Genomic DNA, 26,083 nt, shown 5'->3' with positions numbered 1-26,083 from the left:
CAATGGCGATGACATCACCTCCTGCAGCCTCACGCGCCAATCCTATCGTCCTGGTCCAGATCGGGGGATCTCAGGGCCATTAGCCGGCTAAGCCTCAGATGCATCAGAAAATAACAAAAAATAAGAGGAGATTGGCTGTCTGAACTGTATTTTTTTAAAGAGGCTAGCAGTTTCCCTTTAACTGTACACATACACAATAGTCCTTCACCCGTGTAGAATGCAATAACAGCTACAAGTCAAACAGTTTCCCCCTACAGAGATGCTACTTCATGCAAAGGCACAACAGTGAGCTGATCCAGTTCAGTGAAAAACAACTTATTTTTACAAGACAAGACCATCAGTGTCACAAAAGAGAGGAGGATTTTGGTCAGGAAAAAAAGGCAGAACTAGTGTTCATAATTACAGACACAATAATCATAAAATATATAAGTGGCACCGAGGATAGAGTCATTAAGAACAAGGGTGAGAGAGAGAGAGAGAGAGAGAGAGAGAGAGAGAGAGAGAGAGAGAGAGAAGAGAGACATAAGGCCATGAGAAACATTTTTGCTTTGTCGTGGAATGATTTCTTAAGTAGCAAATATAATCAAACTCAACACAGCAGTTGTCTCACACGCACACACACACGCACGCACACACACACACAATGTTCAGTCCAGCCTTTACATCGACCACGTCAACACATCCACTAGAAACAATGCAACACCAGTACAGATCAACCCATGGGAGTGTGAGGCTGGACGTGGAGAAGAACACAACATCGAGGAGCCATCGAGACAGAGAGGAGCTGTGTGGTCTTGGGGAGGAGGTGATGGTGGTGGAGGAGGTGGTGGAGGAGGTGGTGGTGGTGGTGGCAGTGTCACCGGCAGGTCACGATCACCACTGACAACACACGTCTCAAGAGCGCGTAGAGACCCCGGAAGGAACAGAAAGAGAGAGCGTCTTCCCTTCTTCTCTTTCTCTCTCTCTCTCTCTCTTCCTCTCTTCCCAACACAAGCTGCCTGTGGTCTTGTCCTCCTTGGCCACTGTCAGGGAGAGATGAGGCCAGTGTGAAAGAGAGCTGACCGGGGGTGGGGGGGGGGAGGGGGAGGGAAGACAAATCTATTCATAAGAGGCCACACAGTGTTTGTGAGGTCCCTCTCACACTCCTGCATTTCATTGACCTCATTCAAGGCAACTCGCTGGCCACTGACTAAGTTCATTTGGCTCACTTTACCCCCTTAATGAGCTAAATGTCTGCCCTTGAACCCGGCAGAATGTCAACGGTCTTCGGAGTTAACACCTTGCACCCAAGGCTAGGATCACACACTAGCCGGTGGGGTTTCAAGCGCTGACCCCTACTGTCGGCTGGACTTACCATGAATGTCTGCAGGGCGTTGCTTTAGCAGTGTTCTTATATCCCCATGTGAAGGTCCGAATCCAGCCTGATGGGGAAAAAAAGAGAGTCACATGATCTGTGAGGGGGATATCATTGGCGATCATGTCCAAATAGTGACTGGTATGCTTCTTATGATGAGACATGGACGTCAAAAGGGTACTCACGCGCCCTCTTCTCTGAGCAAGGACAGAAACTTCCGAACTCTGTATTCAGCAGTCATCTGAAACACACAGACACACACATACACACACATTCAGACACGCAAACACACACAAATTGAGCTGAAATGAGAAAACACGTTCGCTCGCCAGCAACCTCATTCTGAGAGAACACCCAAGAAACCCGCGCGTGTATACATGGAAGAGCACTTGTCATCCACAGAGCAAATTCAAGTCTTATGCGCTTTGGAGTGCCTCCACTGCTCAGCCTGACATGTTGACAACACCACCCACACACAACACACAACACCACCAGGCCGCACGTCATCGCATCAGGATGCAATGAGCGCTCCTTCCATCCCTTGGGGGGGGGGGGGGGGGGGACCTGGGCCTTGGTGGAGTTATGCTCTGGGGAAGATGGGTGGTGGCTGTCATGGGGGCGTGGGTGTCGTGTCACAAACCAAGGTAGCACTCCAGCTCGGATGCTCTGGGAAGGGCTTTTGCGGAGGTTTGTTGGGGAAATCCGCACGGGTGACGTTACAGTCGAGGCTAAAAAGGCGCCATTGTGGCGATGAGGAGGAGATGGCTGGTAAAAAGGGCACTGAGAAGTGTCTACTAGGCCTAGGGTACAGTTATTGGAAAGGCATAGCATGCACTAGTCCTTCAAGTAAAACTTCCTTATGACACAATCTGAATTTGCATTAATTTTGTAGGAACTCCTAAAGATAAATCACAAGTAAATCAAATTGACGGGGTTGACAAACTTTGTGCTGGCCAAGAACATCACGATTGGTCTGGAGAGGACAGCGCTCAGGCTTATCTATAAAACTACAGGCACAACGCTTGAGTCATGTGACCACATGAGACAGAGAAGAGACACTGACTCCTCCTTTTAAAAAATTGTATAAACAACTCAACAGGTAAACACGACAGGTACTGTGACTCCCACTATGGAACAGAAGCAGAAGTGCAACACTCAAGAGCAAGAAGAAAGGTTCTATCTTAAGGACGTTAAGATTGGGAATGGGGATGGGGGATGGGGGATGGGGGGGGGGGGCAGGGGTGTGGAGAGGAGGTGTAAGAAAAAATTAATGTCAGAGCGCGCAATAACTCATCTCTCCGATCGCCTATGGCCATTGGAGTTGAAACAGAGGAGTCTAAGAGCTTGGAAAAAAAGACGGAAAGGAAAGAGAGGAAGAGAGAGAGAGAGAGAGAGAGAGAGAGAGAGAGAGAGAGAGAGAGAGAGAGAGAGAGAGAGAGAAAGAGAGAGAGAGAGAGAGTGCATGGCGGGCGGCTGGGAGCAGCATGTCTCGGCAGACTCAGGTTCATTCCTCTCTCTCCCTCTCAGGGTTGGTGGGGAGCACTGGATGCATACCACAGCAATTACACACGGCAGCATCCCGCACAAACAGGACTACAAGCGGTGGCAACTCAGCCACACCAAACTACAGTCCCCATAAAACTATACGTAAACAATTTCAAACAGAACAACTTTATGCTTTCACATATAGTACTAATCAATGTTTACTAAAAAACTGCATGGCCGGTGTGATAACAACCTCCACGACCCTTTAGAAATGAAAACAGGATGTCTTAAACACTCACTCTGCTTTTATCATAATTTTTTAGCATGATGTGCATTTCATTCAGTAACATCATTTAAGTTTATGTGCAACAGATATGTTCGGTGGATATTTCAAAATGTCTTAATTACTGGATTTATAACGATTTTAAATAAACCCAGATGTAACACCAACGACAAAGCAAAACAGGGCAGGACTAATAAATAATCGGCCTATTGGGGGAAAAAAAAACAAAAAAACGGTAAACAATACGTCAAAAATTAACACTTGAGCTTATGGTAATGTCAACCAGGCCGGTAGCCCTGCCTCGAGTGTTGAGCAATGCTGGCTGCTCTGCTGGCCGCGGGCCCACCGCTCTGGAGCGCTCCCCTCTCCCGGCCTGGTTCTCATTTCGTCACCGAGCCCTTAACTGACACTAATTCAGATCGACTCGCGCCACAAAATGAGGCTGGTGGGTGAGAGAGTGAGAGCGAGAGCGAGAGCGAGAGCGGGCGAGCGATCGAGCGAGCCGTGACTCAGGCGGCAGTCTAGACACATGGGTGGGCCGCGCGGACGCTCTCGAGCTATCCCAACCAACCGCACACACACGCAAACACACACGCACGCACCCGCACGCGACGCATGCACTCACCTGCAGGGACATCTCGATAAGCATCAGCAGTTTCTTGATGCCGATCCACAACCTCTTGTCTTTCACCTCCTTTGCGATGATGGCGCGCTCCTTTTCCTGGAAGCTACCAAGCATCTGTGCCAGAGAAGGAGAGAGAGAGAGGGAGAGAGAGAGAGAGAGAGAGAGAGAGAGAGAGAGAGAGAGAGAGAGAGAGAGAGAGAGAGAGAGAGAGAGAGAGAGAGAGGGAGAGAGACAGTAAGGTGTTAAAACCACAACACACATCTAAGCATGTTCGCCGGTCGTCAATTTTCCTCTGATGACTCGCATACTGATGCGTGGATAACCACGGCGCGTAAGATCAGCTAGTGCCAGTAAGCCTAAAACACCATAAAAAAATGCCTCAGTCCTCCACCTCAGGCCTTGCTGCGCCATCACCCATGAGGCCAGCTACCGCTCCAGTCAAACAATGCGGTCGCCGCTAATTACACAAAACATGTGTGTGCGAGACTGCCTTTCAAGTGTGAATCCGCCCAGCGAGCTACAGGTGCTTCGCTCGGCTTCTGTTTTTTCAACCTTGTCATTTTAATTGTACGTCAGCAGTTGTTTGCTGTACGCAACAAGCTCCCCAAAAAGCTGCTTCTTATCTGCTGAAGGGATCAAGCACAAACAGGCCGTACTCCCACTGAATGAGCCATAGAGGGAGCTCCCTCTAGTGGATTGTAGGAGTAGTGCACTACACTTGACGTCGTGAGGCTGATGGTGGTCGATCCCCCCCCCACCCAGGTTAGCAGGTGCTCCCCCTCCCCCTCTCCCCTGGACGAGGCGCTCACCTCCAGGGCCTCCACCAGCTGCTCCCCCCGGGAGATGTTGGGGACGTGGATCTTGGTGCTGAAGGCGTCCAGCATCTCCATCTCCTGCAGGACGTCCTTGCGACTGGTGGTGCCGACGATGAGCAGCTTGCGGCCCTGAGGAGAAAAGCGGAGAAACCAAAAGCACATGGCGCTTCGTTACTGGAGCGTTCGGCTTGCCAACAACCAAGAAATGGTACCAGATGTGGAAGCTCCAACTGCTGGCACTTCGAGCCTAAACCGAGAACCTGAGAATTGCAGGATTGGACAAACCGTCTGGGAAATACCGGTACAATATTAAGATTCAATTGAATATCACGGAATTGGACGCTTTATAAGGTTACTGGCCTTCATTCGAAGATGAGTGGATACGATCCCCTGATATGATCAACTTGACAAACCCTCCATGTCAAAGGAGGCCATTTAAAATTGGACAGCCCGTCAGGGAAAATCCACAGCAATAATACAATTCAACTGATTTCTGTCAGAAAGTTGGATTTATAAGGCTGGCCTTTGGTTGAGAATGAGCGATACGGCCCCGTTGATTTGATCAATCTGAGGCGCTCTTCCTGTCTCAGGAGGGCGTGGTGTCCCGTTCACTCGCCCTAACGTTGTGAGGAACAGGGAGATACGCCACGGAGCGCACAACATCTCCTGCTCGGCCAGGACCTCACACTGCAGCAGCCTGCGTCTCACGCTGAGAACGGAGACACACATACAAGGTATCTGCTGCAGCGACAACCACCCACCCCTCCCTCCACCACCAGCACCACCCCCGACCCCCCGACCCCCAACACCACTAAACCCCAAAACAAAGCCCCCCCGGCCTGCGCTGTGCTATCTGCACCCCTGCACTCCTCCGCAGCCCTGCGCCTCGCCTGCCTCCTCCTGCGACCATGGTCCAACTGCGCCAGGCGCTGATGGATTCCCAGAGGCCTGCGGCTATGAGAAGAGGGGGATTATGGTCCGTACGCACCCCGCACCCCCCAACCCAACCCAACCGAAAAACCCTCCACCGCCGCCCCCCGACCCTTACCCTCCAACCCCCACCCCCCCCCCCTCACCCCCTCGTCCCTCCAGCCCCCCCATGGCGTGGGGCTTTGCGTCGGTTGCATGCAGATGAAGTGCCACACAGGCAGCGGGCTCTGCCAGCTCGGCGCTCTCCCACCGGGTCTCCCTTTCTGCTCGGGGCCGGCTCCCCGCTGGGCTCCCGGGCCACGCGGGCCCCTCGCTCTCCCTGCTCCCCTGCTCCCCTGCTCCACTGCTCCCGTGCTCGGGGGAGAACACAGCGCAGCCAGCCCCCATTCAGCTCCCCCACCACAACAACAACGACGACGACGACGGCGACAACGGAGGCGACGCCGCACACAGCAGCACAATGCGGCTCCAGTGCGACAACAGAACAACAGCGAGACTCAGCTCACAAGGCTGCACTATATACGATGGAAGCACAATGCCACACTATACGTGCAGACACACAACACAACACAACACAACACAACACAACACAACACAACACAACACAACACAACACAACACAACACAACACAACACAACACAACACAACACAACACAACACAACAACACAACACAACACCCAAACTCTCAACACAGCTCCCAAACAAAGGCCTCCAGCCAGATTCAGCGCAAAAACACAACCCTCACGGTGAACAGCCGCAAAACAACACTGGCCTATACTCACAAATACAAATAAATGTAATTGCCCTAAACCGCCAGGCACAATCCAGGGATAAACATTTACAATGTCATTTTAAAAGCCTTCGGGATATAGTAAGACTACACCATTTCTGTAAAAAAAATACGACTACTTGGAACATGCTGTGAAATAACCTTGGTTCGCTCATCATCTTACACCCACTGAATTGTAAAGCACAATATCAAACCCCATACTCTGTACGGCAACTATACTTACACATTAATATACGTGTCCATACCTATTCTGAGATCAAGATTGAAATGGGAGCTAGGGGTATGGCACATTCTTTTGAGCTACATAGTTACATAGCTCAGTAAGCCACAGATCAGAAACAATGGGCTTTAACGTACACCCATACATCTGTAGACACAACAAAAACAACATTCTCACCCACCAAAACAATTACTCTTAATGAGGTGCAGATTTCAGCATGAAAACACAAATAACAGTCAAACCAGTAATCACTCAAAAACACATACAGACTGACAGAGATACACACACACCGACCGCAGACGCATTTTTACACAAACTGAAGGGGTAAATACCGTAAATGCCTCCCATTATGACTCAACCACCAGCTTTAGCCTCCCAGCAAACCAAACTGGGAGGCTGAGCTACTGCCCCCTGTCTGTCATGGTCAGTACTGCTCTCTCCTTACGCTTGCGTCGGGATGTTTGTTCTCCTAAGTAGCTCTGCCGTTGGGGACATTACTCAGCGTGCGCACAGCAGCAGGCCTATGGCCCTACAGTTCAAAGGTCACAAGTGGTGGTGTGCCGAGAGGGGGTGGGCGGGTGTACAACAGAGGTTATTCTGTAGTCCTGTTCTGAGGCAAACACACTCTTAAGTTTGGATGAAGGATGAACTTCCTTAATCACCCAGGTCAATTTCAGTTCAGAATATTTGGGTTTGAAACGTCTTCCCACAGCAGCGTGGAGACATGTACGAGCAGATGTGTTTGGGCGTCGTGTGCCACATAGCTGACAGCAGCGTCTCAACTGCAAACGCACGTTTACGTCTACAGTATGTCTCACTCTCGTCTCCTGTACTCACATTTGGAGGGGGTTTCTTCAGCAGAACCAGCAGAGCTTGCAGAACCAGATTGGAGAACCGAGGTCCAATTGGGACATAATCTGGAAAGAGGAGTCACACCAGAGAGGGTTAAAGCGGAGCAAGAGGCGCAAACGTTCGATCATTTCCGCATTCTGTCTTCGCAAAGGGGAGGGGGGCTAAATCCCCCTTTAAGCAGACCTGTTAACATTCAAACTGAACTGCTTGCCAATCTGACAGAGATCGATATCCCACTATGACGTCTTTGCGACACGCCTCTTTAAGCAGACAGGAACTGTTTGAATTTTTCTTCCATAGAGATGCATTATGTTGCTCTATCTTGTCAGTAATTAAGGATCTTTGGTCACACCAAAACGACTTTGTTACTGACGCGCCACTTAGTTTACCATCGTGGTGGGCCATTCTTTTGGCAAATGAAAATGAAGAGATAAACGGTCTGGCGTGTCTCTCTTGGCAGGGGGATACTTACCCAGTAACCGCTCGATGTCATCCACCACCACACAGCTCAGCTGAGACTTATAGGCATCCTCGAATATCTACAGGGACGAACAAAGCCTGCATTTTATAACAAAAGACTTGAGACGGCCAAAGCTTTTTATAACAAAAAAAGACAACCAGAGCTAATTCGATTTTTTATGACTGATGTGCTGCTGACAACGCTGGCACCGCCCAAACGGTTCAGAAACAACCGGCGTGATTGAGGAGTTTTCCCCGAGTAACCATGGCCACGGTCGCTCACCTTCTTGATGGCCTGGCATTTGGCGATCTCCGAGTGGCCAATCATCTTGTCTGGCGAGCAGATCTTGATGAAGGGGAACTGGGACTCCTCGGCGATCTTGGCGGCCAGGGCGGTTTTGCCGCTATGTGGCGGCCCTGGGGGCAGACAGCGTTTATGATGTTTTGTACGGCGGTTTTTCGCCAGGAATACACACACACACACACACACACACACACACACACACACACATATACCCGACTGGGCAAGGAAGGGCTCTGAGGGTTGACGATATGGGTGAGAAAAACCAACCAAACAAATTCACTCCATAAAATGCCAGCACGAATGGATGCGAGGGAGAGTGTGAGAGAGAAAGAAATACGAGCGAGAGAATGAGTGGTGGGAAAACAAAACCACAGACACAGAGAAGAGGTTTTAGGACTAAATTTCAACAACTATCAACAACGGGCAATGGAAAGAACCGAGATGATACTTCTGTACCAGAAAACACAAACTAGACGGCAGAGAGAGAGAAAGAGAGAGAAAGAGAAGGAAAGAGAGAGAGAGAGAGAGAGAAAGGCGAGAGGGAGAGACACAAATACTGACACAAATACATAAAAGAGTGCTGCCGGACAGAATGCAACTGACCCTCCAGTAGAACAGACACTAGTGGGGTGCGGTCACTGTTCTTGGTCTGCTGGACAAGCAGGAGGCCGTCATCCAACACAGCGGTCACGGGGTCGCCCCACTTTATGATGTCATTCATGATGTAACTGGCATAGTCTTCCTGGTTGGTACCAAAGGCCTGAACAAGAAGGGTATCAAGAAATCAAAAAAGCTGGTGGAACTAGAATCCAATCAATTAGCGACTGTTCCATCCTGTGCCTGTTCACTTACCGGTTTGATGTCATTTTCCAAAGAGGCCAGAAAGTCGTCTCTGTGTACTAGTAGCTTCTCTGCCTTCTCCATGTCCACCTCAACAGTATTGCTAGCCTGCAAGGAGAAACAGAGGACAGGTGAAATCAGCACCAACAACAAAAAAAAAAAAATCACAAAAATGTGTGATTCATCCTTTACTGGTATTTATCTGACGGTTTTATCCAAAGCAACTTATGGTCATCAATGCAATGTCCTCTGCAGGAAAACTCAGGGCACAACAGTAGCAACCAGGAATTGTGACAGTGGCAACCAGGAATTAAAACAGTGGCAATTTGTGAACTTATGCTTGCTAGCCCAGTGCCTTAGTCACTACAACACCACCACCACCCCTTTAATATACATATGCATCATGCATCCCATTTGGGATGTGCTCTTTGAAATATGACTTTAGAGTCATATCCTACCAAACAGAGGTAGCTAAGAAGCCTAAGTAACTGATATAATATAAGTGGGCATCTGAGTCTGGAAAATTAATGTGCAGTTTTGTTATTTTCAGTTTGGGAAAAATATTGCCAAAAGTCTTTTAAGGGAGCATGACCCATTATTAAAACTTCCACACGCAGACCAGAGAGGAGTGTGATTCAGCCAGACCAGAGAGCTGGACAGATGGCGGAGTAGGAGAGAGAGAGAGAGAGAGAGAGAGAGAGAGAGGGACAAAGCTAATGTCATCCCAGTTTAGCTGTGCGAGTTCCTGTCAATCGGTTTTCAACACCATCAAATATGAGCCGAGCCAGAGCCCTCTGTGGGCATTTTACTGGTGAGTGCCTCCCTCTCACTGTGTGTTTGCTTGCCTTGGTGTTGTAGTCAGCACGTCTGATTAATCTCACACACACACACACACCAAGAGAAAGTGTCTGGCCAGAGTGGAGACAGACATATTAACCGAAGGTTTCAGCTTACTGTATGGCTATATTTCTACTTTACTCATCTACTGAATCAGCAGTTATCATTCTAGTTAGCTAGCTAGCACGTTACAGAATAGTTTATCTATTTGGATTGTAGACACAGTGATAACGGTTTGATTGTTTCTAACAAAGAGTGTAGCTTTATTCGTAAAGAAAACTTCCATTTGAAGAGAATGGAAATATCACTCTTTCAGACTCTGCAAATGTATCATTTTTAAATATTTACCCTCACCCTCAAATTATGCGAAAAATGCACTGTACTGGAGTACAAGAAAGACTTCATCCATGTACTGTAACTGTTAAAAGGATTCTTCTGCCTGATCTGAGATCAGCACTCTAACCTTGATGTGGCGGTTCATGGCCGTGGACTGGGCAGCTCGGACCAGCCCCTCCAGCTCAGCGCCGCTGAAGTTCTTGGTCTCGGCGGCCAGCTCCTTCACGTCCACATCGGTGGCCAGCAGCTTGAACTCGCGCATCTTGGCCGTGTGGATGTTGAGGATCTGGACACGTCCGGTCTCATCGGGCAGCCCTGAGAGAAGGGACACACACACAAAGTTGAGCAGACAAAGAAACACTACAAAAAAAGCACACTGCAACGAGAGAGTGGTACGAGCAAGTAAAGTGATTGCTGCAAATAAGAGCGGGTGTCTTACCAATCTCCATCTTCACCTCTAATCTGCCAGGTCTCAACAAGGCTTCATCAATCAGGTCCGGCCTGTTGGTCATACCTGAAAACGGAACGGTGAATGAATACAATCATTCACTACAATCATACAGTATGTATGCACTACAGTAAGCAGTTCCTACCAAGAGGCATCAGTACATTGGCTGTAAATGGGCTTTTGATATAACGCGACATACGTTAGTGAAAATGCAATGTCCCATCTAACAGGATTGACGCTATTGTCAGAAACGTCACACTGTGTTAATTTTGGTACACAGTATTGAAGTAACACTAACCAATGACCAGGATGTTGTTGAGCTGTTCCACGCCGTCGATCTTGGACAACAGCTGGTTGACTACCGTGTCGTGGACACCTGTGCTGCCCGCCATGCTGCCACGCTGCTTGCAGATGGCGTCGATCTCGTCAAAGATGATGATGTGCAACCCGCTGTTGGCGCCGAGCTGCAAAAGGATTTTCACAACATCTGTCTACCACAAACTGTAGCTTCGCAAAAACCGCACAAATCGAGCCAACGGCCTCAAGGGCAAACCATCAATCTCCACCGGATCAAATTAAATAAGCATCCTTGCTAATGATTCCAACCTAAATATGCGAAGCAATCATCAGCAAGGTCAGAGATCGGTCTTTGGCTTGGCTAGCCGCGTGCACAGTGGCACCTCCAATTAAGGCTTATCTCCCCCATCACTGGCCGCCCTGTCAACCACTCTGGGACCAAACCGTAACATTTGGCCCAGGTGAGGGGCTGTTATTGGGACGGGGGGCAGGACCGGGCCACCCTGGTGCCCCAGCCCCCACCCCCACGGGACAAGAGGTGGTGGGGAGAGCGTGGGTGGGGTGGGTGGTTGGGGTGGTTTGGGTGGAGGTGGGGGGGGTTATGGATGGAGATAGTGCAACACTCATTAGGCAGGTGTGGAGTGAGACCCATCACTGTCACACCATCACACCCAGCACGGCCCGGTGTTGCACAAGGATGGAAGACCCCAATGGCTGGAAAGATTTCCCAGTGTCTCCCGGTGAAGTGCGCCATTGTGTACTACTAAACTCACTGAGCATCAACCACTAAGTCTGCTCAGGGCCTCCATTGTTGATGTTTGCCAACAACATGCCAATAACATCTTGACAATAACCCTTAAAGAAATATTTTAATTAAACATTGCAGAGCAAACTGACAGACTGTCATGAGAGTCTAGATTCTTGGGGCTGTATCCAAAGGTGAGGATTATGCTTACTTTTGGGCAGTATTGGAAGTGCAGTGGAAAGTCCCCATTCCCCCCAAAAATGTGGTGCAGGAACAGACTCATCATAGCTAGACTTTTCATGCTTTGGATAACCGCCACTGGAGTTTGATGGTATCTTAAGATTATAGTGTTGGTGAATGTGTGTGTGTGTCCGTGTGTGTGTGTGTGTGTGTGTGTGTGTGTGTGTTGCGAACACCAGACCCCTATGGTCCCCATCTCTGCCCGGCTTCTCACCCTTTTCTGCTCGTCCTCGGCATCGGCGAACAGCTTCCTGATGTTGGCCTCCGACTCCCCCACGTACTTGTTGAGGATCTCGGGGCCGTTGACTATCTTGGGCTCGCGGGCGTTCAGCATCTTCCCGATCTGCCGGGCCATCAGCGTCTTACCGCAGCCGGGGGGTCCGTACAGCAGGATGCCCTTCACGTGCTTACAGCCTGGAGAGGGACACAGCACAGAAAAACGGAGAGATGGAGAGAGAGAGAGAGAGAGAGAGAGAGAGAGAGAAAGACAGACGGAGGAAGAAATGAAGATTTCATTTAGTGTAAATATACTAAGATTATAAGATTATTTTATTAAGTCAAGGTTCTTTTAACATAGAGAAAGACTAGGGAAGACCCAAGCCTGGAGGCTTAGTCATGAATGTGCGCGCTTGTTGGCCATGGGCAAAGGTCCAGGGGGCGAGTAAATCTGGGGCTGTGGGGGTGTTTTTGGGGGAGTGTGTGTGTGTGTGTGGGGGGGGGGGGGGGGGTGGATTTACAGTAAAAGCCTGCCGAGTTGTTTCAGCGTGACAGATGTGTTTTCATACACAAATACCACTCAGGTGAGCGGCGTGGGGGGGGCTCAGCCTGGCGCGGCGCTGCACTGCGCTGCTTTCCCAGACAGGCCCAGTCGCGGGGCGGCCTAATTACGCCCGCTGGCTGCCATTTACCGGCTGCAGATAAGAAGCCAGGCCCCAGATCCAAATCAGCCCTGCCCATTCACACCTGATGACAGCTGGGCCACGGCCAGGCCTCAGGAGTCGGCTGCTGGGGAGAGAGCCATGTGTGTGTGTGTGTGTGTGTGTGTGTGTGTGTGTGTGTGTGTGTGTGTGTGTGTGTGTGTGTGTGTGTGTGTGTGTGTGTGTGTGTGTGTGTGTGTTGGGGAGGGGGCGCAGCCACTGTCCTCACCTCACAGTACTGACCTTTAAGGTGGGAACCCCCCTTATCTTTGTAAACTATGTGTGAGAGTGAGCTTGTGAATGTGTGTCTCTGTGTATGGACGTGGACATGGACGTGTGTATGTGTGTGTGTGTGTGTGTGTGTGTGTGTGTGAGGGAGCCAGACAAAGAGGGAGTGTGCAGGTGTGACTAAGAGTGCAAGTTCTCGGTCTTCCCACCCAGGCTTCGTCCGTCTTTCCTCCCCCTTTCTCTCCCTCCGCCCCTGCCTCCCATTCCTCCAGAAGACCAGATCCCCCACTCTCTCTCTCTCTCTCTCTCTCTCTCTCTCTCCCTCTCACTCCTCTCCTGCTCCACCTCTCTCTCCCTCCCTTGCTCCTCTCCCCCCTCTCTCCCTCCTTTCCTTGCTTTTCTCCTCCTCCACCTCTCCTGCTCCACCTCTCTCTCCCTCCTTTCCTTGCTCTTCTCTTCCTCTTCCTCCACCTCTCCTGCTCCACCTCTCCCTCCCTCCTCTCCTCCTCCTCCCCTGGTCTCTCTCTCCCTCTGTGCACCTGGGCGCCCCACACAGCCCAATTAGAGCCTCACCTTTACGCTATCACAGCTCGCCATCTCATTACTGCGGCCAGCTGCTCCCAGCCAGAGGCCAACTCCCGCGTACATCAGCACCCCAAAGGTCATCTCCCCAACCCCATATCAACCACACTGGCGAGCTGACCTGGTGCGTACGCGTGCTCTAGTGTGTGCGTCTGTGTGTGTGTGTTGGGGGGAGGAGGAGCTATTTATTTGTCAGGTGTTGTGTAAACAATGCTCTCCTTTCATAAAATCATTTGGCAAAAAATAACGTGAACTATGTGTGTGCTACTGTAGCACATAGTGATACAACACAAAGACAACTTTGAATGGGTGGGATATGATAGAGCCACTGCCTGGACAGGTCAGTAGCCTCGCATGAATAGCCCAGACAGGACGCTCTCTGTGGGGATGAGGGACGCAAACACAGACACTGCTGCCCCCAACCATCTCTTAACAGGTACTGCCGAGATCCCACACACACACACTGGCACTACACCTACTCCATCTAGCCTCCAGCATTAGGAAATCATCTTTTACCTGCACCACCCACAAGAACACTTCTCTACTTCATTTCTGTTAGATTGAAATAGATAGATGATAGATTAGATAGATTATTTATAGATAGATAGATAGATCTCAGGCTAACTGTGACCTCACAAGAATGACATGGTTACTCAGATGTGGTTTCTGACAGGGAGGCTGTGCTGGGCATGCAACTGAAGCGTTACGTTCACATAGCGTCTGCTGCAACATCCAGCGTCCATTATAATCAATGGAACCGGCTACACTGCAGATGATAGCACCACGTATGGTCTAGTCTAAAACATTAAACGAGTCTTTGAAAACTATTTTTATGCAACACGAACGGAGCACTTCCAGTTACGGACCGAGAATAGCCCAAGCCTGGGACCTACAAAAAAAGTTGAATTAAATTTGCTGCCTCTAATAGAACACATGCTGGTGACATCTCACCCGTTACAGTGCTATGTGATCTTAAGCCCTCAACAAGATCATTACATTACAAAGACACAAACTAAACAGACGCTGACACTTCTCAACATGTGTCTGACTTTCTGCGCTTGCACATTTTTGTCAGCGATGTCTCAGCTACCACTGCCCCAAGCATCAGGCAGAGCAGAGCACGGGTAGAGTCTTAGACAGGATCATTATTAAATCATTAGTCCTCAGACGGCAGAGTTTACTTTGGCGAAGGCACCCCCCCCTCCCCTCGCTTCCTCATGAGTCAGCCCTCCTAGTGCATTCTGGGATGCTGACAGTGTGTGGGCCAGGGATGATTTACTGGTGACAGGGCAATGAGGTCCGGCCAAACCACGCGACACGGACTATGAAACGAGGACATGACAGATGGGGAGCGGGGGAAGAGAGGGAAAGAAAGAAAAAAGAAAGAGAGAGCACTGTAGGACACCGAGGAAATAATTAAAGAAAAGAGGATAGATAGAACAAGAGCAGACAGGTAGAAGAAGGATAAGGTGAAGAGGTAAACAGGTGAGAGAGAGAGAGAGAGAGAGAGAGAGAGAGAGAGAGAGAGAGAGAGAGAGAGAGAGAGAGAGAGAGAGAGAGAGAGAGAGAGAGAGAGAGAGAGAGAGAGAGAGAGAAGGAGCACCCACCCATCTGCTCCACGATGTCAGGAGGGAAGACTCGCGAGGCGAAGGCCCGACGGAAGATGTCTGAGAACTCCTTGTCCAGGCCACCGATGCCCATGCGCTCAAAGTTCCAGTCGGGGTTGATGATGGACTGCCGCGACTCCCGGGATTTGGACTTCCCTGTGGGAGCAGAGAGGGGGAGGATAACCAGAGGCTTTAGGGGCCAACGTCACGCAAACGCAAACAAAACATTTCACTCGCACAATAAGTCACAGCAATTAATGAAACATTACAACTAGATTCTGGGTTCATATTACATGGTCTGTAATGTCTTTACGTGCAAACAGGCTAAATAATTGCAGGGAAAACATATTTTGGAAACCTATGATATGTCTGGAATTTTAAACAAGTTCTTAAGTTCTTGACCGAAAGCAGGCCTTTTTGACAAAAACATGTCAGATGCTTCCACCTAGTGGCTACACCTGGTAGTACACAACAGAGATAGTGGATTGGTGTCTGGCTGAAATTTTGATTTCAGCTAAAATAAAAACCTCAAAGGACATTCTTTGAAAGCACATATTAAATAGAGAGGGACTAGTGTTGTTTCTTTGTCTGCTTGAGGTGTTTTTGTTTGAGCCCAGCATCACAGAAGGGTCATATGCAGAGGTCCTATAGAAGGCTACTGCACAGATGAATAGCACAGATTGAGGGGATACCCTTACGAGCAATAACTCAAAGGTATCCCAATCTAGTGTGGGTGGAACTATATGTGGGTCTTCTATATACTAATCGAGTGTGGGTGGAACTATATGTGGTTCTTCTATATACTGTACTAATCTAGTATGGGTGGAACTATATGTGGTTCTTCTATATACTAATCGAGTGTGGGTGGAACTATATGTGGTTCTTCTATATACTAATCGAGTGTGGGTGGAACTATATGTGGTTCTTCTATATACTAATCGAGTGTGGGTGTTACTATATGTGGTTCTTCTATATACTAATCGAGTGTGGGTGGTACTATATGTGGTTCTTCTATATACTAATCGAGTGTGGGTGGAACTATATGTGGTTCTTCTATATACTAATCGAGTGTGGGTGGAACTATATGTGGTTCTTCTATATACTAATCTAGTGTGTGTGGAACTATATGTGGTTCTTCTATATACTGTACTAATCTAGTATGGGTGGAACTATATGTGGTTCTTCTATATACTAATCGAGTGTGGGTGGAACTATATGTGGTTCTTCTATATACTAATCTAGTGTGGGTGGAACTATATGTGGTTCTTCAAAATATTAATCTAGTGTGGGTGGAACTACATGTAGTTCTTTTTGAGATGAATTGTGAATGTGTTTTCCAAACGCACAAATCTAAATGTGTGCAAGCCGATGAGACGTGGCATTTCTGATGGGAGTACATTTCCACAGCTGCCTGACAGGCAGAGGCACTTTAACATCCATCAATAACAAGTAGCTAGTGGGTTTGGGGAAGCCGAAAGCTGAAATCTCACTTGAGCCGTCTGCAAAAGGTAGGTATTACACAGCTCTATTCCAGAGCACTGTGCCATGAAAAAAAATCTGTGTAAACATGCAAGGGAGTGAGCTCTCTGTGTGTGCGTGCGTGCGCGCACGTGTGTGTGTGTGTGTGAGTACGAGTGAGTGTGTGTGTGTGTGTCAGGTAAACTCTCACCAACGAGTTGCACCGAGGAGCTCTCGGCCTTCTCGAAAATCACCTGACTGTTGCCAAGCAACAAACCAATTTCGATCTGTAAAATAGGAGAAGCGGGGGTGAGGAATCAATGCAGAATCAGATCAACAGAGCAAACGTGCACACTAACAGGAGAGGGGGCGGACCCTCTCAAAGTACCTTTTGTTTCTTGCCCGAGCTTGCGTCTCCTTTGAGGATGCTGGGGTCCATGGCTTCTATTTCCTTTATCACAATGCTAAACAGCTTGTCACAATAGCTGAAGACAAGCTGCGATAGAAATAGAGAGAGAGAGAGAGCGAGAGAGAGAGAGACAGAGAGAGGAAGAGGGGAAAAAAGACAATTCAATCACAGGAAAGCTGTAAAATTGTACAACACATTGAAATGCACTGATGCAATGCCTCTGTAAATGGAGCTTCTATGACGGCGCCACGATTGTCATCTTCATGGTCGCACAAGCTGAAATGTGGAGGTTTCAGTTAAGTCAGGTTCCTTCGAACAAGGGAGAAATTAACTCGAATACCGAGGGCTTTCTTGGTAAGCATTTAATCGGGCCCTAATTAAAAGCAGCAAAAATGAGGCGACTCAGCTCCCAAGCCAAATCAGTCGATTCCTAGGCTGATTAACATGGGAGGGGAAAAACCCACTCGTTTGCATTGGACTCAGAGGAGGCACTCTCATTCTGTGCTTTGTTAAATACAATCACATTCAACACCACCAACCCCCCCTTCCAAAACACACGCACACACGCACACACACACACACACGCACACGCTAGACAAACTGTTCCAATTACGATTTGAAGTCAGCAGATGAACAGCTTTGAGCTCGGGGCGTGATATGCACATCTAGGAATCTAATCCATGTGAAGGAAGTGGGATTTTCGCCTATGTGCAACCCACTCCAATAAACCATAATCAATTCCGGGAGGGCCAAGGGGTCAGTGCGCGGTGGGTCAGTTGTTGATATGGCTCTTGTAGGAGTGGACATACTATAACTACGCTAAGTGGGCTCATATGAAACAATCTCGGGAGAACTCATTGTCTCTACCGCTTCTTGAACGCAGGTGTCAACAAACACATTGATGTGTAAAAGCAAGAGCTAACAAAACGTCACAAGGACAATGCTCCAATCTTGGAGGCAGGGGCAGTTGTAGACATGATATGCCTTTATTCTACAGGCCTACATCCCTTGGCTTAGTACATTCATGTGGATCTTTGAATTAGTTTATTTTACTGTCCATATTATCCATGTGGATTTGTTATTTCATCATACTGATAATGGTGTAAGTGCATGTTGTGTGAAATGTCTTTAGCTACTGGGACCTTGAATTTCCCCTTGGGAATCAATAAAGTATCTATCTATCAATCTATCTATCTATCTACCTATCTATCTATCTTTAATTAGAAAGCACAATGGTCCATATGTGAGGGTGTCCAAAGACAGCCTATCCCACAGAACAGCGTTGCCCTTGGCAACTCAAGGTCCTCGGCCGCTCACCTGCTGGCCCTTGCTGAAGGCTTGGCTGTTGAAGTGCTGAATGAATTCAGCGGCCATTTTATCCGTGTCGTAAGGGCTGCTGTCCACGTTCTTCTTCTGCAGGAAGTCCACCTCCACGGTCAAGGTGCCCACACACTGCTTGGACTTGTCGAAGTTGTAATTGGTGACTGTGAAGCGAACAGACAGAGGTCTCACATACTGCTTCTTTCACACATCTCCTCGAAAGTGATATTCTGGTCATGCTTCATATCAATTTCACATACCGTATGTGCCCTCTAAGGCACTTTCATAGAGTCGGAACCACTAACTACTCAAATACAACACAGCCCCAATGGCTTTTACAATGCAGGAACAAGACAAGCGGACACATTTTTATGTCAGCAAGGGCTTGTTGTGAGCAAGAAGCAGAAGGCTGAATTAGCTGGAGTGATGCTAAAATACATTAGCACCTGTTCTGAAGCAGCTGCTGCTGCTGTTTATGCAAATCAGGCAATTAGCAGCTCGATCTCTGGGCAGCCCAACACTAATAAGACTTTCTTTTCTCTCCGTCTAATAATAAACTTGGATAAGCTTCACATTGGAGCCGATAATCTCCCGCATTTAAATCTCGGACCACTACACCTTAATCTGAACATTTCCTCTGTCTTTGTAACTACTGTAGGCACTCTGGAATGAAAGAGGATTGCTACTTTTGAGGTAAATTATAACAACACTAAAAGTGAGAGCTTAAGGGAAGTTCAACCACACCGAGATGTTGATCTTTGCCAAGTATGCTAAATGCAACTCATGAGTTTTGTCTTAGCAAGGCCAGGATGGAGCAGCCTGTGTGATCCCAGGCAAATCTGCCAGCACATCTGAATTTGCTCTGCAAATCCGTCTGACAATTCTTCAATTCACAGCGATTTCACAAATCACCAAACGACCACCGAACCGGCAACCCTCCGGTTACAAGCCCGAAGCCCTAACCAGTACACCACAGCTGCCCCAAATGGACACGTATTGAGGGAGTAAACACCTGGGTAAAACCTTTGCTTACAAGAAAGATGTGCTACTTGTACTACTGAAAGAATTCAGTAAGAGTTTGATGTACCAAGCTCCTAATAGTTGAGAATAGGGCTTGTGTTAGCATGGCAAAGGTTGGGCAGTTATGTTCCATCATTGGTGACATCTCACTTAGTAGTCTCCTTCCGCCTTTTCAACATCCAATAGATCATAGCTGCTCAACATCCCCACATCCCCCTTACACAAACAAAAATCAATACTGAGATGAAAGAGCTCTGTCCAGCATGGAAACAGAACCAATGTTTCCATGGCTACTCTCAGGAGGAAAGAGCATGGGAGTGGATAAAGGTGGCCTGTGGCATTATTTTATCTATTTATTTATCGGACACTTTCATCCAAAGTGATATCTTTTTATTTGTATTTATTTATTTAGCTGACACTTTTATTCAAAACGACTTACAGGCATCAACTGCAAGGACAGTCCCCCTAAAGCAACTCGGGGTTCAATGCCTTGCTTAATGGCACAACAGTGTAGTCTGATCCCGCGAATCAAAGCTACGACTTCTTGGGTACTGTACTGCATGCTCGCCCAGTTCCTTAGCCACTAGACTAGACTACCACCAACCCTATCAGGTTGCATACCATGTGAAGGCGAATTCACAAGTGCACATACAGGGCACACAGAAATGCTGACTTACCTTCCACATCCTGACCGATAGAGATTCCAGCCCATTTCCTCTGCAACAAGAAAAAAAAAATAAGCATAAACATTGGCCTCCCAGGTCAGATTCATCTTGCTAATGATGGTCACTCAAGAACAGGTTTTTCCTCTTACAGGCTACTGTTGACATGGGCAGATAATGACCATATGCCCGTATTTCCTTTAACAACCAACCAGTTTGTCCAGGTTCATAAGGGAAACAACATATGAAGAGTTCAGATACAAAACCCTCTAAATCCACTCTTCTTCTTCATGAGCATTTTTTTTTTATCAGGCTCCTATAGGTGTTTGTCTACAAATCAATATTTCAGACTAGGAAGAGAGTGGTATTTAGCAGATTTTGAATAGAATTTATTTGATTCACGTATACTAGTCTATGTGTGGAGAGCATTCACTTGCCACTGTTATCTCATCTTTGCGGGAGGTGGCGTTTAGAGACTTTTGCATCTGAACTCTTCATTTGTTTCTGATGTTTCATTTCGCTGGATTTATAGGATTTATATAGCACTATTAAATATTATCACAAAACAGTAAGGTAACTCCTCTGATGGCAGGGCTTATTGAACAACCAATCTACCTTATTTGATAGTCGTGTGAAGCCTATAAACACTTATAAAGCACAGAAACAAACAAAAGCTGTTGTTGTGTCTATGGTGTGGCACCTACAATAAAGAGTAATCTGATATAGCCAAAAGTGTTTGTTAAATAAGCCCTTGGGGTGAGAAAGTTACAGCAGTACCTGAGAGGCCACGCTGAGGTCACGTTTAACACGGAAGTGAGGCAGGCAGAGACAGACAAGCAAAGGTCAAAGGCAATGACGGACATTAAAAGCCGAAAACAGAGCAATAGAGTGCTGAAGACCAGTGAGTAACACCGAAAGAGTGAAGCAACACCCATTTCATAAGCAAAGACAGGTATTACAAGTGACAGGAGGCATTTCCACATCTACACCGTAAGGTTAGAGGATCATAATAGCTTACAGAAGAAAAAGGACTGAAAGACAGACAAGGACATTTTCATTCGCTTTAAGAAATAGATAGACAGACATACAGGACACAGAAAGTCTGCCAGAAGCAGGCGTCACATGGAAGAAGGGAATTAGGCCCCTGTGTACCTGAGGAAGGCTGAAGCCAATGGATCCAGCTGGGACACTCTGATGAGAGCGAACTGTAAACACATACTTGTGGGGGGGAACGGTCTTCACTATCACACTTCTACAAAAAGATAAAAAAAAATAATTTAAAACCCCAGATACATGTCAAGAAACATTAGAGCCACCGTAGCTCCACAGTAACATGCCAGGCATGAGGAAGTGGCATCAGAATAGCTTATCAAAACAGTCTTTTCATTCACTCATGACTTGCCCAGGAAAAGTGTGACAGGAAAAGGAACAGTGCTACATAAAAGTCACGGGTTGAATGATCTGTAGCAGTGATGGCATCACTAGAATCACACTGACATTTTTCTTACCACATAATAATAATAATAAAAAAGAACTTACTGTCCAATCATCTGCGCGTCTTTGTCATTGACAACCACACAGTTGGTCAAAGACAGCTCATCTGTCGGGCATCGCCCTGCTTGCATCATCTGGGGGAGAAGACACGAGAGAAGTGGTCAGACAACCCATCCTGATTCCAACACGGGCAAATGTCAACACAGCCTTGGACATCACCACAGAGATTTCTAGTGGTAACTGCTGGAACTGTGTGAAATGTTGCAGCTCAATGCTAGCTGCCGAGTTGATATCCTCTGAGCTGATCTCCTCCATCCCACAACACAAAAAATACAGAAAATGAAAATGTACATGATTCAACTCGGACAATAATGCATGCATTTGTAATAAGTCACTATTAAAAGTCACTACGTAGTACACTATTAAAAGCTGAGAATATCATTTTAGAAGATAAAGAAACACAAAACTAACTCAAGCTCTACACTGTTGCAGGTGGTTAATGCAGGTAGATTATTTCAGTTGTCTTACTTCTAAATCGCCTGCTTCGAGTTGGTACAGATCAATGCCTAGCCTATATGATATGGCATATGTTGCATAGATTTGCCACCACAGCTGCAAAAACATCATTATCACATCCCGCACAAATCGACTGGGCCATTGTCATCATGGTGAGGACTAGTGTTCCCCCTGTTCAGGGGGGTTCAGATGAACACAAAGCACCCAAGTCCCAAGGCAGACAGCAGCATGAGGGTGCCCCATCTGTACTTGCCTGACTGTCTCAGACATAACAGCCTCTCATTGATCAACAATCTCCTCTAGTGGGAGAAAGCAGGTGTGTGCTGACACATCAAAAGAGAGGCAACTTGGAATTGCAAGAGTGGGAAATGGCAAAGATGCACTGCAGTCTTATCCTTCAATATATCAGTGGCCTATGTGGAGTCCCTCAGCGCCGATCTCTCTTGTTCATCCTGTCTGCTTCACAGATAGGTTCTCTGGGTAACAGATTCATAAACACTGCCTCCAATACAACCCTCTCATTTCCTTTACTACACAATACACAGACATACTGTCACACAAAGCAGGTGCAGAGCCATTGCACCGAATATGGTAAGCAGTCTTCTTTTTGGTGGGCACAGTTGCTAGACAACATCAACATCAAGACAGGAACACAGCCACCTGGGTAATGACATCTGAATTCCTCTTCACTTATCTCATTAGATGGCGTGCTCATATTTCTTACTAACCTTATCGATATTAGGCTACTTCTCTGCTAGCAACTACAGCTTCCCTTATTTATGGTTTAAAACAACATTCCCATTTGTCTGTCCTTCTGAAAGGTCTGACGAAAATCAATATCATGCTTAATGTCCACGTGGTCCCTCGGTCACAGACACTCATCTCCAAATGGTTACATGAAGACAAGCTCATTTAACAGTGGTCAGACTGGAGGGCATGATGCTGATTAAAGGAAGCCCACCACCTACAAATCGCCTCTTTGCCTTCTACTTCACAGAGGCATTTATCTAGCACTCCCACCTACAAGATTCAGGCTCTCAGAGAATTGGGCTTGAAATCCAGCAGGACAAGAGGAGGACTGTGCAGTCAAATTGTGTTGCCATAAGCAAACGTCTGGTTGATATTTTGTGGTAAGTTTACATATCTTCTGATTAGTCGGCCTATGTGTTCCCTGCCTGTACCACCCATTTGCTACCACTGCCATGGAAACCAAGCGTACAGCCCACTCTCTGCATTGAAGTTGTCATGGCAATAAGACAATCCTCCCATGATGGGAAGCCACTCATGTGGATTTGAAAAGACGTGTTTCTGAAGTCAGTATCTGTGCCTAAATCTCACATTTGTTCTCTATACAGTAGAATGTGTTGTAGCATGTGTGTGTGTACAAGTGAGTGAGTGGTTTATGATAGGCCCTTGGCCAATGTTATAAAGAGCGCAAACAGCAGGTTTACTACACAGACACGTGAAACACTAAACACCTGCTACAGAAAGGCCATTACTAGACTTTCACTCACAAAATATTGGGTCATGGAAAAAGAGGATGGCCTCGCTATTAGCAGTGATTCCCCTGAGGCAATTAAACGAGTGTATTGTGACGAGGGTAGGAAAATCAGGCACGTCTCACAGCCAGCTCTGCTGTCTCAGAGTCTTCTCGTGATGGTCCTGATGGACCTGCTATAATTCCCCAAACACTGTTAGGGAGGGGAGCAGGCTAAACAAGATCACTTTAGAGTCCTCAGCACCTTCACAACACTACGAGGATTTGGGAGTCTTTGGCAGATTGCTGCGAGACACTTCTTTACTAAGAATTCTTTGTGACTATTATAAAAATCTGGGAATTGACACTTGTGTTCAAAAGCTCTACATACGTAGCCTGTCTTCAACAACTTGAAGGGCTTGAGATGAGTTAGAAAGACAGAGTGTATTTCCTCTTGCATGTTTACACATCATAAGTAATCAATCATTTAAGATGTCAATGACTTTCCAGATACAATATTCAATCTGTGTGTGTGTAAAGTGTATGGCAAGAACAGTCAGACAATGCTATGCCTGATCTGAAAAAGTAAACGTCCTGAACAGGGAAGTCTATTATTCAAACTCTACAGACTCAGTGACAGTGCTTATGTCAACAGTATTTCTGTGCACTGATGTACTTCTAAACTTAGAATACCATTGTATTTAGATTGTCCATTTAAAAAGCTGACCAGAGGAAAAGACTTATCGAACTAGCCTACTTCCTCCTTAGGACGTGTAAATGAGGCATAGGCCACCCTGTCTTGTGAAAACAAATGCTGCCTTTTGGAAGGGGAAACTGAAGAGGTTGGTATGAAGTAATAAGTGCACTGACCAGCTAAAACCCAATTTTGACATATGTTCCTAAAGACATCCTTCAGCCAGGGTCATTGACCAGCCTGGAGTATGTTGGGTATGTCAGGTAGGCTAGGTCAGGTAAAGGGAAGAGCAGACTGATTTGTTTACGTCTCTGTTTGGGGTAAGCCTCCTGGCGTAAACATGTCTTTTGTACTGACAGTTTGTGCATGAGACTTATGACAATGAGCTGAGACTGTATAGGATCAGTCAGGGTCAACGACAGCTCGACAGACTTTTTAAATACCCATGTTCTCTGCTGTAAAGTACATGAATAAATAGCAGACCTACAGACTATTGCAGGAAGACCATTCTTAGACTCCTACCATTAAAACATGCACAAGCTACCATAGGCTATAGGAGCAAAGGATTAAAGTGGATAACTTAAAGCAAGTGCCTTGCATTCTCATGTGACTTAGTCTTCTCAAACATACAACGGTACCATTTAAGGGTTACTTATAGCCATGAATTGGGGCGGCAGCGGCAAGCTCTAAGGAGGCTAAGAATGTTATTATCAAAGATAACAAAAATATTTGCCATAAAGACCGACGAAACACACCACTGGATAGCCAAACAGTGTGTTGTCACATCTGTTTACATCTGGAGGACGCACGGATAACAAGCCAGTGGAGGCAGTGACGTAGCCGTATCCCCATACAACAGAATGAATGATTTTTGTAACGCTGCAAAAAGGATTGAACTGCTGCTTATGTTAATAATAAGTAGCGAGACAGTGTTGCTAATGCTAACACTCTCTGACATGTACTTTACTAAGCACTATTCCATCTTAAAGCACACCAGTCAGTTTGCTACTTTATTTAGAACTGTTTGCTGGATAAATAAACAATAGATATATCCTACATTAACGTTACATGTAAACCTAGCAAGACTGTTCAAACTCAAAGAACACGGTGTGATGTGCAGTTGTGCCACTGCAACAAGCTAATTTGGTTAGCCAAAAGCCAAAGCTAACCAATGACCAACTAATCAGTTTTACATCGTTCAAGCATTTCAGTATGCGTAATTTGAAACAACTAATGTTTAAGATGGACGTAACCGAACCTAAAAGTCTTACATGAGGAAATACTTTTAGACTTGTACATTGTTTTTTACTTTTCATCAGGTGGCAAGTCATAAGATAGTCGTCCTTCCGGGCTTCGCACAATGACGTACAACTGCCTTGCCACAAGTGAAAACCTAGGAAGTCAGTTCTTTCAAATCTTAGCTCTGAAAAATATGTTAAGAGCTCAACGCGGTTTGACAACAAAGGGGAACATTATCACTGACTTTTTTCTATTCTTACAATAGGCGATACTCACCCGGCCGGCCATTTTCGCAGTTTTTTGTTGCTCGGCAGCAACAGGCAGTGAAAGTCGACAGTGCGCTGCCGATGACTCGCGGACGTACACGACAGCGAATGCCGCGTTGTAAATGACGTCGCAGTACACACATACACAGTAGCCTACGGGGCTTCCTTAGCATGCAACAGGACCGTACAGAAGAGGGACATGCATATTGATTATGAACAGGTATCACCTATCTATATTGTTTTGATGCACGACGTACCACAAAGGGATCTCGCATGCAATGATAAAAAGATTTGTTCTTGTTCCAATTAAGATTTAGGTTTCACGCTCTGCT

At 47.0% G+C, this 26,083-nt stretch overlaps 1 protein-coding gene across 3 annotated transcripts; it reads right to left on the bottom strand.

Moving 5' to 3' along the window:
* Window positions 1-299: 299 nt before the first annotated feature.
* On the bottom strand, window positions 300-25,878 carry LOC134070489 (vesicle-fusing ATPase). Of its 3 annotated transcripts, none has more exons than XM_062526869.1 (22): window positions 25,762-25,878; window positions 21,605-21,693; window positions 21,218-21,317; window positions 20,081-20,120; window positions 18,381-18,547; window positions 17,043-17,150; window positions 16,866-16,941; window positions 15,197-15,352; window positions 12,077-12,276; window positions 10,879-11,044; window positions 10,572-10,646; window positions 10,260-10,447; window positions 8,972-9,067; window positions 8,723-8,879; window positions 8,099-8,232; window positions 7,829-7,895; window positions 7,342-7,421; window positions 4,557-4,691; window positions 3,748-3,861; window positions 1,540-1,595; window positions 1,355-1,421; window positions 300-1,057 (listed from the first exon to the last, which is right to left on the bottom strand). In XM_062526869.1, exons 1-21 carry the CDS (start codon window positions 25,771-25,773, stop codon window positions 1,391-1,393), a joined length of 2,247 nt encoding a protein of 748 aa, XP_062382853.1. In that variant the 5' UTR covers window positions 25,774-25,878; the 3' UTR covers window positions 300-1,057; window positions 1,355-1,390. The 3 variants fall into 3 exon arrangements, with proteins under 3 accessions (XP_062382853.1, XP_062382852.1, XP_062382854.1); XM_062526868.1 differs by having other exon boundaries at window positions 300-1,022; XM_062526870.1 differs by lacking the exons at window positions 300-1,057; window positions 1,355-1,421 and having other exon boundaries at window positions 1,536-1,595.
* Window positions 25,879-26,083: the final 205 nt, after the last annotated feature.

Source organism: Sardina pilchardus, chromosome 22, assembly GCF_963854185.1.
Source record: "Sardina pilchardus chromosome 22, fSarPil1.1, whole genome shotgun sequence".
NCBI classification, from domain to species: Eukaryota; Metazoa; Chordata; class Actinopteri; order Clupeiformes; family Clupeidae; genus Sardina; species Sardina pilchardus.
Note: the sequence above shows the minus strand (reverse complement) of the source record. Positions and strands in the feature narration are given on the sequence as shown.

What these genes read in the sequence shown, in the direction of transcription:
- LOC134070489 (XM_062526869.1), bottom strand. An exon ending in CCTTCAGCAAGGGCCAGCAG is followed by an intron (nt 17,151 to 18,380) that starts GTGAGCGGCCGA and finishes TTTCTATCGCAG; the next exon opens with CTTGTCTTCAGCTATTGTGA. An exon ending in CAACAACATCCTGGTCATTG is followed by an intron (nt 10,647 to 10,878) that starts GTTAGTGTTACT and finishes TTCCGTTTTCAG; the next exon opens with GTATGACCAACAGGCCGGAC.